At 41.5% G+C, this 15,566-nt stretch overlaps 2 protein-coding genes across 14 annotated transcripts in view; one reads left to right on the top strand and one right to left on the bottom strand.

Annotated features, from left to right (window-relative positions):
• Positions 1-11,409, top strand: part of LOC131692389 (cyclic AMP response element-binding protein B) — a 32,674-nt gene extending 21,265 nt beyond the window's left edge. For 8 of the 13 annotated variants that reach the window (XM_058979454.1, XM_058979438.1, XM_058979432.1 and 5 more), the window contains exons 5-6: positions 9,226-9,330; positions 9,739-11,409. In XM_058979454.1, the coding sequence (XP_058835437.1) occupies positions 9,226-9,330; positions 9,739-9,971 (338 nt within the window). In that variant the 3' untranslated portion in view covers positions 9,972-11,409. The remainder of the gene's footprint in view (positions 1-9,225; positions 9,331-9,738) is intronic. The other 5 variants (XM_058979480.1, XM_058979497.1, XM_058979504.1 and 2 more) reach the window with 3 other exon arrangements.
• Positions 11,410-13,019: 1,610 nt separating this feature from the next.
• On the bottom strand, positions 13,020-14,678 carry LOC131692381 (p21-activated protein kinase-interacting protein 1-like). Its single transcript, XM_058979393.1, has 2 exons — positions 14,459-14,678; positions 13,020-14,393 (listed from the first exon to the last, which is right to left on the bottom strand). The coding sequence occupies exons 1-2, from the start codon at positions 14,531-14,533 to the stop codon at positions 13,182-13,184; spliced, it is 1,287 nt and encodes a 428-aa protein (XP_058835376.1). The 5' UTR covers positions 14,534-14,678; the 3' UTR covers positions 13,020-13,181.
• Between the last annotated feature and the right edge of the window lie 888 nt (positions 14,679-15,566).

The following is a 15,566-nucleotide window of genomic DNA, read 5'->3' as shown; positions in this document are numbered from 1 at the left end:
TTGGGATGTAGTTTTCTCAGTTTTTCGTTTTTGTACTTCCCACTTCCTCCTTTTTTGTCTAAGTTTTTTTTCTGTTCGTAGGAAACAAAAAACCGTACCGTTCTCACAGAATCTGCCGGGGTCCCAATTTTTTATTATCATTCATTACTTTTATATTAAAATATAATACCTACCAAGTAAGCGATTTTTTACACTAGTTACAAGATTTTTTTGTCTCGGCGAACGGTTTCGATTGGATGGCGTCGCCGGGATGAAGAAACAAGTGCACGTAGATTTGAGTTTGCATGCCGTTAGATTTATTACTAACATAACTTTATTAGGAAATTGCTAGTCGGAAAACAAAACATACCTAAGCATAATGTAATAGCGCTTTCCCTAAGTTTTTTCTGTTTGTCTAAGTCTATTTTCATTGACGTTAAAGTTCTCTTTTCGTACGCCAGGTTGAGTCCGTTATTGCGTGTCTTGTTCTATTTAATAGGTCTGAAAATGATTTAAAAATTAGTTCCACATCGTCTTTGAAGGAACAAAATTACCGAAGAGAATGTATCGGAATTGCTGCTTTATTTTGTGATCCGAGAAATTATCCGCTATCCGAAGGATCCACAGAGGAATTTGGTGAGATCCTTCTTGTCTTTTTATCTTTAATCCTGTTAGAAGATAGTATGGAAGAACTTTGCATTCTCGTTCTGGATCTTTGCATCAGTAAACATTTCGATCGTGATGAACAAATATCGCTTCATCGTAACACCTACGTCACAATTATCCGACTCGAAAAAATTAGCAATTTGAATTTAACATCATTGACAAACAGCCTAGTAGGGCACCATGTTAGGTGTGAATTGAATCACACTAATTTTACTACTAGTGTCTCTAGACAAATTAGGTGAACGTTTCCATTTTTGAAAATGCAGAGGAAGTAAAAATGATGCACAGCCTTCTTCGAAAGAGTGTTATTACTGACGAGATGGATTCGATACACCCTTTCTAACTTTTCTAAGCTGGGTTGGTACAAATTGGTTCCAACCATTTTGTTAATTTAGGGAGCACGGTTACGATCAATCAATTATACTGAAATTAATTGAATGTTCAAATATTCTATTGAAAGCGAAGAAAAATCCTGAAACCTTCGCTATATTACCAACAAGTTATCAGCTAGTAGTCATACTTCCTAACGAATAAAGACGATTCGGCCGATTTAAGGTTTAAATGACTCGATAATAGGTTGAAATGTCTACTCGAGCTTAGTCGAGTTTGCCCTACTGACCCTTTGTTACAGGGCGGCTATGGCGTGTCCATCAAAAATTTCGGACTTGGCGCAACATTTAAATCTTCTCAAATCTCTTCTGCAGCGCATTACACTGCTACGTTCACCTGCTGCTGTTTCGATTTCGGGGCAGTCCGAGACAACAACGACTCTGTTTTCCTACTTGTCCTTGGCTGTTAGCTAGGGAGTGAGATTTGGTCTGCTGTTGAAACATTGCTGACGTGGCCTTTTCCTGTATGGCAGCAGGAAAGCTAGCTTTGTATGTTTGCTCTCCCGAAGCCGTTGCTCGCTGCTCATCGCGCCATTTTCACTGTTCATGATCTGCATCACCACTCTGTTGATCGCGTTTCACGTGTTTACGTCGCTTGTCATTCTGTAGGCGATATTAAACGGGTTGATGGTCCGGTGTCTCGTTCTCACACTCCGGGCACAATGGTGACGTTGCGTACCCGAATCGATGAAGATACTTCCTGAAGCAGTCATGGCCCGAGAGGAGCCGTGTCAGGAGGAAGTTCATCTCTCCATACTTTCTATTGACCCACGCCGACAAGTTTGGGATGAGCCAGTAGGTCTACCGGCCGGAATGTGCTGTTCAGCTTTTCGCGGTTCCGCTTGGTTTTCATTTCTGCACCTCAGGCAGGAACCTCATATCGCAGTATCTATGATGAAACACTAGATAGCAGACGTCTCGTGCTGCTTGCCGCAACGTTAAGACCCCATCGTACGTCCCGTTCCAAAATGTTCTTCTCTAATGGAGCTCTAAGGAACACCCCCCCATCTCTTCGACGATATTGTCCACTGTTATATCAAGCATACCCCTTCGGACTTCTTCGAACCTAGGGCATTCGAAGACCACGTGTTCCGGTGTCTCTTGCACGTTCACACACTCCGGACAAAGGGGTGACGAAGCGTGTCCAAGCCGGTATTTCCGGAAGCATCCATGCCCGGACAAAAACTGCGTCAAATAGAAGTTCACCTCTCCATGCGTCCTATGTACCCAAGTAGACACATTTGGGATGAGTCGTCAGCCAGAGTGATGCAGATGGGGATCATCCCGGCAATTACGCATACCACCTCCGACGAGATATGTAGGCACTCGGCGACACGAACAGCCATTAGGCGAAACCCCCCCCCCCACGATGCCTATTGTCAACATCTCCAGCTCCTCAAGGGTCTCGCTTGTTGTAGTTAGGACATCATCTGCAAAACCAACGATCACCCCTCCCCTGGGCAGTTCCAGTGTTAAAACTCCATTGTAAATTATATTCCAGAGCGTTGGGTCGAGTATGGAGCCCTGAGGTACTCCCGCCGTGACCCTAATCGACCTGTGCCCCATGTTCGTTTCGTAGACCAGTACGGAAGTAACTTTTCATAACCTTGCACAGATAGTTCGGAACCTGCATTCTGTGCAGCTAGCACTGTTGAACGCGTTCTTCACGTCTATCGTTACCACGGCGCAGTAACGATTACCCCTTCTCTTTTGCTTCGATGCTTTGTCTGCGTTCGCGACGACTGTGTGAATGGCATCCATCGTCGATATCCCTTTCCGGAACCCGGACTGTCTCTGCGATAGTTCGTTCTCACTTTCAGCGTAGTTCGTCAGCCTGTTGAGGATGACTCTTTCCAGGAGTTTACCGAGAGTATCCAGAAGGCATATGGGCCGATACGATGCTGGATTTCCTGAAGGTTTCCCTGGTTTTCGCAGTAACACCAACTTCTGGATCTTCCATCTATTCGGGAACACTGTGGATCGATTCTTCCATCGTCTTGAACTGGATATCCGCAACTCCATCGACATGGAAGACGTTCGTAGCCAACCGAGTGGCTGAAATCATAGAGCTGACATCGCACGCTGTTTGGAATCATGTGCCATCCGAAGACAATCCCGCCGATCTCGTTTCTCGACGAATGGACCTCGATGAACTCCTCGCTAGTGCACTGTGGTGGAACGGACCGCAGTGGCTAAAACCAATATTCGCTCCTTGGCCAGCGAAGTACGTCGTCATAGCGAACTCAAACTCAGACCAACCGGAGGTCCGACAGACTATTGCCCTTCCGGTCGTGAGCGATTCCAATCTTCGTCAGCTTGAAACCGTCGGAAAAGTAAACCGTAAATCCAAGCTACGGTATCTGCACCCGACACTCGTAGACGGTAGGACTATCCTGAACATGTCCAGAAACGCCCGGATCGCTGTCTTCAGTGCCACGTTGGAGATACCATCCGGTCCGGGAGCTTTCAGCCCTTTTGCCACTATAAAGAGCTCGTCGTTGGAAACTCGATTGCCACCTGCATTTCCACCGTTTGCATCAACGTACGGCATAGGCGGCCATGCGTACTTCGGGAAAAGGCCCTCCACGATAATTTTCATCTTGTCGGTGCACATTTCAACTGGTGTCATTGGACCCTTGATCCTGACCATAACGACACGGCAAGCATTGCCCTAGTGGTGAGCGTCTATTTCTCTGCACGACTCCTTGTAGCAGGTGGCTTTGCTTAGCACTATCTCGCGTTTAAAAGCGGCCCTGGTCGCCCCGAAATGTCACCTCACACTCTTCTCTGACTGCCTCAGATATTGCTCTCTGAACGCGTCTTCTGGCTTTTAGGCAGGCAGCCAGGAGGATGCTCCTCGGCTCCATTTTCCTCGGCTTTGTTTCATCGCATGCCCTAGCTACTGTTTCCGACATCTCATCGGCTGTCGGAATTGGAGCGACGCTGGCAGCACGAAGTGCTCCCACAAAAATGTCCTTGTCGCAGTCCTATATTTTCTACTTCCGCTCATCAGTCCTCACTCTCGGCGTTACCGTACAATTTCGCCGACCAATGATGTAGTGGATCGCTTGGTGGTCACTATGTGTGTACTGCTCACTAACACGCCAATTCATGTTATCCATCAGTGGCGCACTGCAGAATGTTACGTCGATGATAGATTCCCGGCCGCCTTTACGGACTGTACTAGCGGAACCTTCGTTGCACAGCTTTACGTCCAGCTTCGCCAGTGCTTCCAACAGGCTGTAACCTCTTGCCTCGGTCAGCCTGCTATCCCACTTCACGACCCAAGCGTTAAAATCTCCTATAACAAACGGCGTTCGCCCGACTAACGACACGGGTAATGCGTCCAACATCCGGTTGTACTACTCTGGTGTCCACCGTGAAGGAGCATAACAGCTACACACGAATACGCCGTTGATCCTGGCGATCATGAAACCATCGTGTGTGCTATCCACCACCTCTTGAACAGGGGAACCACCCATCACTTGGATTGCCGCCATCCCTGCACTATCCACCACCCAGTTATCGTTGGCGGGAGGGACACGATACGGTTCTGCAATAATTGCAACGTCGTACTTCGTTTCTGTTGTGGCTGTCAACTCGTCAAACACAATAATTTCATTCTTCGGTTTTAGATTCATGCTGCAGAGATTTATCTCATCCAACTTCATCCCTCCGTTTCGTACATTTTCATTGGAATCTTCTTTCTGAACAAGTTTTGTCATGTCACAGAAGCAGAAGTCTTTAAGAGTATTTTTCTTTGTAGTATCTCTTGGACGAATAAGAACATCTCTGGGGTTCTTCCCTACATGCTTACGGATGGTCTAAGCGCTAAGTATTAGTGGTAATAAGCTCCACAACAACGCTCCTAGAGACGAAACCTCTTCTAGCTTAGGGCGCTCTGGGTTGGCTCGACCTCTTTTCGGTTATTCTTGTGCAGTCTTTCGGCTTTCCACGAATCGTGCTTGCTGTACAAAGTTCCACAGATGCTGTAAAGATTATTTTGGAAAGGTTACAATTCAGAATAATTATTCTTATTTACCTCTGCCTTCTTTCGGGGCCCACTTTTCTCTATATAACCTGGGGCAAGTCTACAAGTCTTATTTGATTTCTATACTCAATTTGGCTGATCGAGGCCGATATCCTTGCGGAGTAAAAGTGATTTTTTTCACACCGAAATCGCCTCTTGTGATCCACCAAGAACTGTGTGTTACTACACTATCAGTATGTGGAGCCAAAAATTTAACCGAAAACAAAAATTTCCGAAACGTATTTTCACAAAAATTCCAAGAGTACAATTTTTCATTTGTACGGGTTAATATTTTAATCCCGAATGACGAAAAATTATGAACAATAAAATAATCAAAATTATGAAAACGATGTCTTCTCGCTACTGTCAAAATATTTGAACCGAGGGGTAAGCGAATGTTCTAATTACATTGATGAAGTATTTTTCAGTATTTTAGATCGAATCATTAAATGCTGCCTTTGGTTACTAAGTGTCGATTTTCTGCATGATATGATATATAATCATCCCGCAAGATGCAAAACGTCGCGTGGAATGCTTGAATATTATGCATAGCGCTGCACATAATTCTTTGTTTGGGGCTTTATAGCTAGAACGCCCCATATACAGGGTGTTTGGTTCATGGTTAAGAACCTCCCGAGGGATGATTGACTGTCATATTTGGAGAAAAAAATCGTTCTGCAGATACCATCAAATCTCAACCGTTTCTTAGATATTGAACTTTTTGTATTAAAAACTTAATTGTCTTAAAATAGCTCTAGCTCAAAAAGTTTACTTTGTATTTGAAATCTACTAGATCCATTAGATTGGCGAGAAAATTTCCCATTGAATGATGTCCTCACATGTTTCAGCTAATGAGGTTAAGTAATCTTTTAATTGTGATTTATTTAAAATTTATCCATTTTAATCGATTTTTCGTTCATTTCGCGAAAATTTTAATAGTTAACATCACCATTTTAATAATTCAGATTGTTAGGCTTGAAGAGCTGCATAATTTATTCTTTGACATAATACACTTATCTTTTCTTGTTTTCATGTGTTTGGGTTATTGACCTTGGATCTTTTTATCTCATTTTCACTAATACTAGCTCTTATTGAAAAAGTAAGGCACTTATTGTACCTTTTCTTATTTTTATTCAAAAGCTAGGATAATTTTGCAGAGAAAAATGTATTAATACTTTTCAGTTAAGTGAATTTAGTTTTCTTTAAGAAGTTAATTAGTTTAAAATTAATGATATTATTAGCATTTTCGTTATTTTCATAAAATAGTAAATAATAACATCTCAATTACTATCATGGAATAAATGCATCTCAGCAAGTTCTACAACTTTTTCTTTGACGCCATTCAATTATCTCTTTTAGTTACGAAGCAAAATCATTTTTATCACCTCGTTTCATATGCAAAAACAATGATTTTGAACCCACTAAGTTTGTGGTGAGGTTAGCTATTAAATTGCAGCGAAATGAAAAGCGATAGGGATAAAGTGTCAAATAACAAGTTGTAGAGAATGTTAAGGGGCACCAAATAAACAATAGTAACGACAAATTTATTTGATAATTAGAATAATTACAAAACTCAAAAAACATTAATTTTGAGTTATTTTATAGTAAAAAGTTATTTAGCGCACTTAACTAAAAGATATTTGTACATACATCGAAAGGAAATTTTCTCAGCTTTCCAATGAAACCTGAAAAATAACGATATAAAGCATATTTTTGAGATTAGTCTTTTAGGCACTCGCAAGTCGATTGCAGGAAAAGTTTAGTAATGAAATTACAAAGAAATGAGAAGACATAGGAATATGATGTTTAAGAACACATTGTGAATCGTTCTAAAATTCAACTTTTGGAGAATAGATATTGCTATAACCATAATACATTATTTTGAGAAAATTAACAAAAACCTCATAAAAAGCACCAACTTTTACCTACTTTACAGTTAAAAAGTAATTAAAACTAATTAACTGAAAGATATGAGAATATTATTCAATAGGAAATTTTCTCACCTTTCCAATGGCACTAAAAGATTTAAAATACAAAGTATACTTTTTGAGTTAGAGGTATTTTAAGATAAATAAGTTTTTTTCACAAAAAAATCAATAACTCTGTAACGGTTGAGATTTAATGGTATGTGTAAAACGATTTTTTTCTCTAAATATGACAGTCAATCACTCCTCGAGAGGTTCTTAATCATGAACCAAACACCCTGTATGTAGGTCGCTGTCAAACTCCATATGTTGGTATAGGGTTGCCAGAGGGCTTGTATTTTTAGCAGTGCGTCTTTTTTTGTCTTACCAATTTTCAAATGTGATAAATGATTGCTTGAGACATGCCCAGAACCTCGCCCAGAACATGGAACAAAATCGTTTCCAATGAAATTCCATTCTCGATGCCGGTGAACTGATAAAGTGAGCACTTTTTTCCACCGACATCTGTACTACTGGATTACAACAATACACCCAGGTTTTTTTACGCGGGGGATACGTACCGCGTAAAAAACCGCGTAAAAAAACCGCGTTAATTGGAAAATCCGCGTAAAAAAACCGCGTTAATTGGAAAATCCGCGTAAAAAAACCGCGTAATTCGAAAATCCACGCAAAAAAAAACTCAGCAAAAGACTATTTTTGGAAGTTTTTTTTGCGCGAATTTCACAATTAACACGGTTTTTGCAAAAAATATTCTAAGTCAAACATAAATTTCTAGCACCTACTTGTCAATACCATTCCGAAAATACCCATATTAATTGGGTTACAGCGAATTTCGCTAAACCGGAAGTCGCCATCATTGATTTCAAAATGGCATCAAAGTCAATTTCTGGAACCTACTCTTCAAGACCATTCTGAAAATACCCATATTGTTGGGGTGCGGGCCTTAAAGAATCTTCCAGACCCGTATCTTCCATCTTTCCGAAAATCTTCTAAGTTTTTTGCATTCAAAAGGACTTAGAATATTTTTGCAAAAACCGCGTTAATTGGAAAATCCGCGTAAAAAAACCGCGTTAATTGGAAAATCCGCGTAAAAAATCCGCGCAAAAAACCGCGTAAAAAAACCTGGATGTAATGTGATTGAATTGAAGTGGTCGTTCTCATTTTGAAGACATTACACGATTGTGTGAAAATATAAAGCAAAATATTCAAATTCATTGAATGAAAATTGATCATATTCAGCCGCATTCATTTTCAATATTCAGTGACGCAGCTGAAAACGTCAAACGAACAAAACGCCCATTCATCCATGCAGATTTTCAGTCGGCTCCGATTATTACACGAAACGACCGTGCAGCAACGAATCAAACGCATCAAAGTAGGCCCTGGCACAATGTAAGCGATGATTGTGGTTTCATATGCTTTATCGGCATTTGAAAACATTTTCCTAGATAATTAGTGTAATGAATATATTGTACGATATTCAACTGAATGAATAAGATGGATATTTGAATGAATATTTTTTCTATTCACCGCGAGTCGCAACAGGGTCATTTTCAGCCGTCAAAAAAGAGCTTCGATTATTTTTAACTCTGTTCCCAACCAATATCATCGTGTTTAATGGGTTCATCCCATATTTTGGGGTGTGATTTCACACCATGAGAATGGAGGTGTCAAGGCTTTCGTTTGCTCGGATTGCTCATCAGTTCTCTGAAACATATACCCCACAAAGAGCCCTGCGTATATCACATTCTCAACTGAGATTTAAAATAATAAGTTTGTTACGACAAGGTTCCTAAAACTGTATAGACCAATTTTTGCCACCTCTGAATTCGCCGCTGTTGCTAATTGAATAGGCTTCCTATTATATAAACCTTGCTTCCGCTGAGTGAATTAAAGCTGCTCTTTTGTTCAAATTTCCCAAACGGCCCTCTATCAAATTCACCTCACCCAAAGCCGCCCCCCTCTCGAAATCGAAAATTTGACCATTCACAAACAAACAAATCACGCGCACATCATCGAACTCTAACTCCATCGCGCCATCATTGATTGCTGAACAAAATCAACCCTCGCCATCTCCAGAATCAGCCCGAGTTATCGGTAGACAACATACTACACCTTCCCCCTCAAATCCCCCACTCACTCACTCACACACAGTTCCCGAACCCAAATTTGACGTTTACAATGATCGATCGAAATCAAGACCCCTTACCAAAAAAAAAACCTACCACTCACACAGCAAATGCCCAATGCCCAGACGGCCCAGGACTGCATGCGATAGCAGCAACCGGCGGTGGCGTAGTGCAATATACCCAGGCCCAGGATGGTCAAATTTACGTACCTCGTAAGTATTTCCAGTTTGGCGAGCCCCTCCCTTCTCGAATTCGCAAACAAAAGCCCACACCCCGCTCTGCATACTGTTTTTTTTTCTTCAAACGTTTCTATGCGCTTTTCTATGAAATATGTATTTGAATGGTAGCATTGATTTTTTTTCTGCGATAGATCGTAGTAGGCTTTTGAACCTTTTGTTCGAGAAAGGTAGATTCTGATTAGTTTTCTTTTTTTTGTTCTTTCTCTTTCATTCTGTTGTGCTTCGTTTCGGAAACAAACCAAACACCTATTGTTTCCCGGTTGTTTTGCACGTTCGATTTCCTCTTCTATTTCGACATGGTGTTTGTATGCACGTGCACAATAAAACAAAAAAAATCAACAAAACAAACCATTCGTCCAACACCACCAAACGCAACAATAGATCTCTTTCCCAATGCAGTAATGGGCGGAAATGTGCAGCTGGAGGATCAGTCTCGCAAGCGGGAGATGCGCCTGCAGAAGAATCGGGAAGCGGCCCGCGAATGCCGACGCAAGAAGAAGGAATACATCAAGTGCCTGGAGAATCGAGTGGCCGTGCTGGAAAATCAGAACAAGGCCCTGATCGAGGAGCTGAAATCGCTGAAAGAGCTCTACTGCCAGCAGAAGAACGATTGAGGACAGTTCGCGGATGACGACAAACCTGCCACTTCTGCTATTATTGTTGTTGTTGCTTCTGCCGACCGGGGGGCCTCTCCCGGTCCCTCGAGGTAGAGACACACCACCATCGAATAGGATTATGTCAGTCTAATTAGTACCAAGCAGAGTTTTTGGTAGTGAGAGAAACAGAGCAGAGAAGGGGGAGTGGGGGAATTTTCTCCCCCGTTTGTTCCCCATCCGGGACAGTACACACATTTTAAGATCCATCCAAGAAACATATACATAAACAAAATACACAGACACAGGAAGGAAACCACGTATTTTTCAAAAGGACCCTTCCGGTTCGACCGCCATAAGAGACAGTGTGGGAGAGAGGAACGTGTCTTAGCTCACGGCAGTAGGCTATGCAATGCGGTGTTTTTTTAGTCTCCGGGATACGAGGAAGGGGTCTCCAAACGAGTGTCCATGTTTCTATTCTTTATTTTTCTGTTGGTAGGCTTAGGAAGAAAACATATTCTTGTACAGTGGATTAAAATAACAATTAAAAAAAACAATGTTTGTTGTATTTCTTTATAGTTGTACAGAGATAGATGGCGCTGTAGTAGCTCTTTGAGCGTTGAGTGGCGCCATCCAAAATTTTTTTGGATGAATTAATAAATGTGGAGAAGAAGATTAGCTAGCCAATAGTGCAGCAGTCATATATTCGATGTGTTTGATCATTTTTGTGCAAAGGTCAACAAATTTGGTGATCATCGGACGATAAAAAAAAACAAGCGAGTAACACTTCAAAGCTTTGTCTGTTTTCTGTTTTTGAAAAAGATTACCTAGAACGAAGAAAAATACGAGCACACATTGTTGCATTGTAAAGTAAACTTTAAAGAAGCAAGTAGGGGTGGAAATTTAGCGAGGAAAAACACTTAGTAAAAAGTAAATCCTATTGATAAAGAATGCTGCTAATGGCAGTACTGTACATTTAGAGAAAACAAGAGGAAGAGATCTAATTTAAGAGGAAACCATTTTTACTTATACACAAGAATACCTATATATTAAATGTAACGACGTAAGAAGCAAGTGAAGTAAAACACTCTAGGAAGAGAATTTTTACTATGAAACTAAACTGAATTGAGAACGGCTTTACGAATGTGGTAGAAGTACGAAGGTATCGAAAAATCTTGATCTTTAAGATTCTGTTTATTTTTCTCTGCATGGTATTCAAATCAATCTAGCAGCATTTGCGCTGCTCTTGGGTTTAACGGTTCAGATCTGGAAACTGTGCCTCTCAAAATTAAAGAGAGAGAGAGAGTAGAGCACCTTTTTGGAACAGTCGTACCAAAATACCAGGCAGAAGATGTAACAGAAAATAATACAATTATTTGACGTCAAGTAGCTAAATTCCAACAAACAAAGGAAGAAACTGTTAATTAAAGAAGAAAAAATAAATTCATGAAAAAACAAACGACAATAATGCTATCGGATGCTATGCAATAAGAACGGCAAAAGAAATCTTTAGCGGAATGAGAGGGATCAGATTGACTTTGTTTAGCAGCTTTTTTGTACTCGAGCTGCCGATAAACTAATGCCCTTCTCACACAAACCATCGGGTAGTGCTTTAAAAAGTATTAAAAATTGAGTTATGCAACTGGCTGGATCTTTTCGTTGGAAGGAGATTCTCGGTCCCTTCGGATTGCGCATAAATGACTCTGTTTATGGATCCGCCCCATTTTGGCCCCTCATACAGCGTTAATGTGAATGTCGGTTGATAACATAATTTTATCCTTACTGTTAAAACCATCTTCAGCCGCCGGAGTATTCCATGCACTGATGGTGAGTTCCTATATCATCATCGTCGAGCTGCCGATAAACTAATGCCGTTTTTGCTTTGCCGAATGAACACACAATAGATTTGGATTTGCTATATTTAAACAAATCGGACATCTGTCAACATTGCGAGAACCTCTCAGAACCGTATATCCAATATGTTAGCAGTTAGGTGTCAATTTCGATCAAAGTAACCTACGTGCTATCTAGTTGTCCTGGTTTTTTTTTAAATGCTGACAGTAAAATTAAATTTTCAATCGTTTCCGAGGCGGTTCTGCACGAAAAAACAGAGAATAAGACGTGTTGAGGCTCATCTATAACGGCTCTTCGTAGTTCGAGTTGAAATTCTATTTACCCGTGAATTTCTGTATCCAACAAAGAGATGTCCCAACAAATCTAACCTTCTTCAATATGAACCTAACGCAGTGTCAGTACCGAAACATTTTTGTCTGGTCTTCAACCGCTGCATCGCAACGTCAAAACGACATGCGAATTAAAGTGAAGATATGTGAAAGCCACCCGGTCAAACCATTCGGAATTTGATTCGGAATCCTGAATGGAGTCAGTATGGATTCCAAATCAAATTCAACAACCGATTCCGACTCAGAATCGGTTGTTGCATTTGATTTGGAATCCATACTGACTCCATTCAGGATTCCGAACCGGTTCCGGAATGCGGTTAACTGGGCAGGAGCGCACGCTTGTTGCTAGGCACCGACGCGCTTGTTTACATTGAGAAAAAAATGGAGTTCGAGGTGAAAATTCAAACGCACAAATGAGAGTTTTCGGACATTTTCCTTCGGTCACCTACACATTGGTAGAAAATTTGAAGTTTAGTTAGTAAACGATTAAAGTTTCGCGGGTGTTTTTTCAGTGATGTGTGATTAAAGTTTATTTGAAAAAGTGTTCTGAAAATGAGAAGAAAAATAAGAGTGCTTCGAAAAGAAACCCCAAGTGGAGAGAGGTGATATTTTCGCACAATATAAAAGCTCCATATGGAATTCTGTTCAAAACTCGGGTTGATTGTATAGGAAAATGTTCTAGCTTCCTCAAGTAGCAGTTTCGTGGTACACCGGCAAGGTTAGTGTATTGTAAGACGTATTTTTATATTTGCTGATGTCAGATACACGGTTAGGCAGGGGAGAGGGGTGTGTGCGGCGTAGAAGCTATATTGTGGCTCGTATGTATAATATCCTTAAAAGGACTTTTTTACAAAGTTGTGACCAACAACGTAAATACATATCCGATAAAACAAAAAAAAATGGTTTATTGGAAATTCTAACATTTCAAGCCTAACAAACTGAAACATGGTAATGAACGTAATGAACACTTGTTGCTCTTTTTCTCGATTTCAATATAGGCTTTACTCAAAGTTCCTTCGATTCCTTTGCAAAACCTCTTCGTGGTTATCTATTCCTTTCCTGCTCCTGCTACACCCGGCGAAACATCTTCCTCCACCCAACTCATGGCGTGGCTCGCCGATTTCCTTTTCATCTTCTTCACCGACGTACCCTTCGCCGGTTGAATTGATGACTCCGCCTCGTCCACAGCTGACAACTTCTGCTTTGGCTTCACAACCGGAGTACTAGTAAAGCGTGCCTGCTTTTGCCCCAATGGCTGTTTCTTTTTCTTCTTCCCCGTCTTAGTCGCTTCCTGTGCCGAATCATCCTCATGTTCAACCGTTACCTTCCCAATCGAGTGAATCTTCTTCAGTTGCTGTCGCAGTTCGTCCTTGTTGTCAGTCTGCTGCTTCAAATACCGATGCAATCCGAGTCGATCAGCTTCCACCAGCACCAGACAGGTCGGCCGACATCCGATGTTTGTGGTGCACAGCTCGTGAAAATTACTGCCATCTATTTGCCACAGACTGATATCTCCGGCACTGGAAGCCGCTGCCAGGTGACTGCCACCCACACACGCAATCGCTTTCAGTCGCGATTCGTATGCTCGGAACTTTTCCGGTTCTTCCTCGCTAAATATGTTAAACATCACTAGATGACCGTCATCCAATCCGACTGCGAGCTCCGATTCGGAAATCCAGCAGAGTGAAGCCGGTCGGCTCGTGCAAGTAACCGTGCGGGCTGACTTGGTTGTTTCCACCGAGACGACATCCACCACTCGATTTCCGACCAGAACGAAATGTTTTCCATCAGGGCCCCACTCGACCAAGGATAGGCTTCCACCGTATTTGGGGTCACTGCGTAGACCTCGCGTGTATATCGTCCTCCCAGTCACCAAATCCCATGTTCGCAGAGTCATATCTGCTCCCAGCGAAAGTGCCAATTTACCCAACGGATGAATAGTGATGCACAGAACCGCGCTGCTGTGGGCATTCTTCCACGTTTTATCCACCATCAATTTCTTCATATTGATAGCTGAAATAGTTCCATCGTGGCTTCCGCTGAACAGATAGCTTCCATCGGGTGAAAAAGTCAAACAGTTGATCGTTCCGTTATGATGAAGCAATTCATCCTTCAACGTACCGTTCTCCAAATCAAACACACAGATCCTGTCGTCCGCTCCCCCGGAAGCAAGATATTTATCGTAGCTCGCCAGCACCCTAACCGATGCCGTGTGATTGTGGGTAGAGAAATTTTCCTTTAAATACTGCCGGGAGGGATCCTGCAAATTAACAGACAACAGCCACTGTGTCAGTACCACGAGGTAAGCTATAAATCGGCACATACCGTTTTGAATGGTTCCACTTTGTATCCGACCGTGTACTCCTCGTACGTACCGATAATCAGCTCTAATCCGGCCATTGAAAGGCTGATCCCTAAAGCCCGGCGACACCAAACCAAGGGTTCTCGTAATTTGGGAACGGGTTCGAAACCGTTCAATTCGATTCAAAATTATCAATAAACTGAACTCCTAAAGCTGAACCGAACTAAACACGTTTTCTGTTATGACCAGCCCCCTGTCAAGGACGACGTCTCTGTACAGCCAGCATCACTACCATGGAAATCAAAACATGAATTTTGAAACGAATGATTAAAAGCTGTAATTAGTTAATAAATGTTGTTTTTCTGAATAATATGGTGTTAAATCATCCCACAAGATGCAAAACGTCGTGTGAAATGCTTGAATATCGTGTATAGTGCCGAACATAATTCTTTGTTTGGGGCTTTATAGCTATAACGCCCCACATATGTAGGTCGCTGTCAAACTCCATATGATGGTATTAGGCAATCCATTAGACGTTTGTTTGACAATTCAGCGGTGGGTTCTGTCAACAAGTCTACTCCTGCGAACAGAAAAACTCGTCCGACAAACAACTTTGTTAGTCCGACTCGTTTGATGTTGGATCGAATCAACGATATTGTCGGACGTCGCACCCCTCGGAGTAACGTCAGAATAAGTAAACAAGAAATAATCAGCTGATCCGAAACGTCTCATGGATTGCCTAATAGGGTTGCAAGAGGGCTGGTTATGACATTTCATAAAAGGTGTTTACATCTGATAGGGCTGCCAAAGAATTAAACGAAAATCAGGGGTTATGAAAAAATACCAAAACGAATCAAAGATATGATTGCCATCGACACCGAAAGCCAAAACGCTCGGTACATTATCTACATTGGTATTCGGTAATATTCGGGGTGCAATCCCGAATAGAAATGCACTACAGTATTACAGCATTTTTTATTGTTACATTACAACGAAAAACCATGTTATTCTGGAAAATTTACAATGGAAATTTAATCACATTTCTTGAGCGTTTTTTCAAAACGTCATATCTGCAATGAGTTACTCTCTTTGTTTACTTTCTCTTTCGATTTTTACGGTGTCACTATAATA

Source organism: Topomyia yanbarensis, chromosome 1 (genome assembly GCF_030247195.1).
Source record: "Topomyia yanbarensis strain Yona2022 chromosome 1, ASM3024719v1, whole genome shotgun sequence".
In the NCBI taxonomy this organism is placed as follows: Eukaryota; Metazoa; Arthropoda; class Insecta; order Diptera; family Culicidae; genus Topomyia; species Topomyia yanbarensis.
This window is presented reverse-complemented; position numbering and strand designations above follow the sequence as displayed.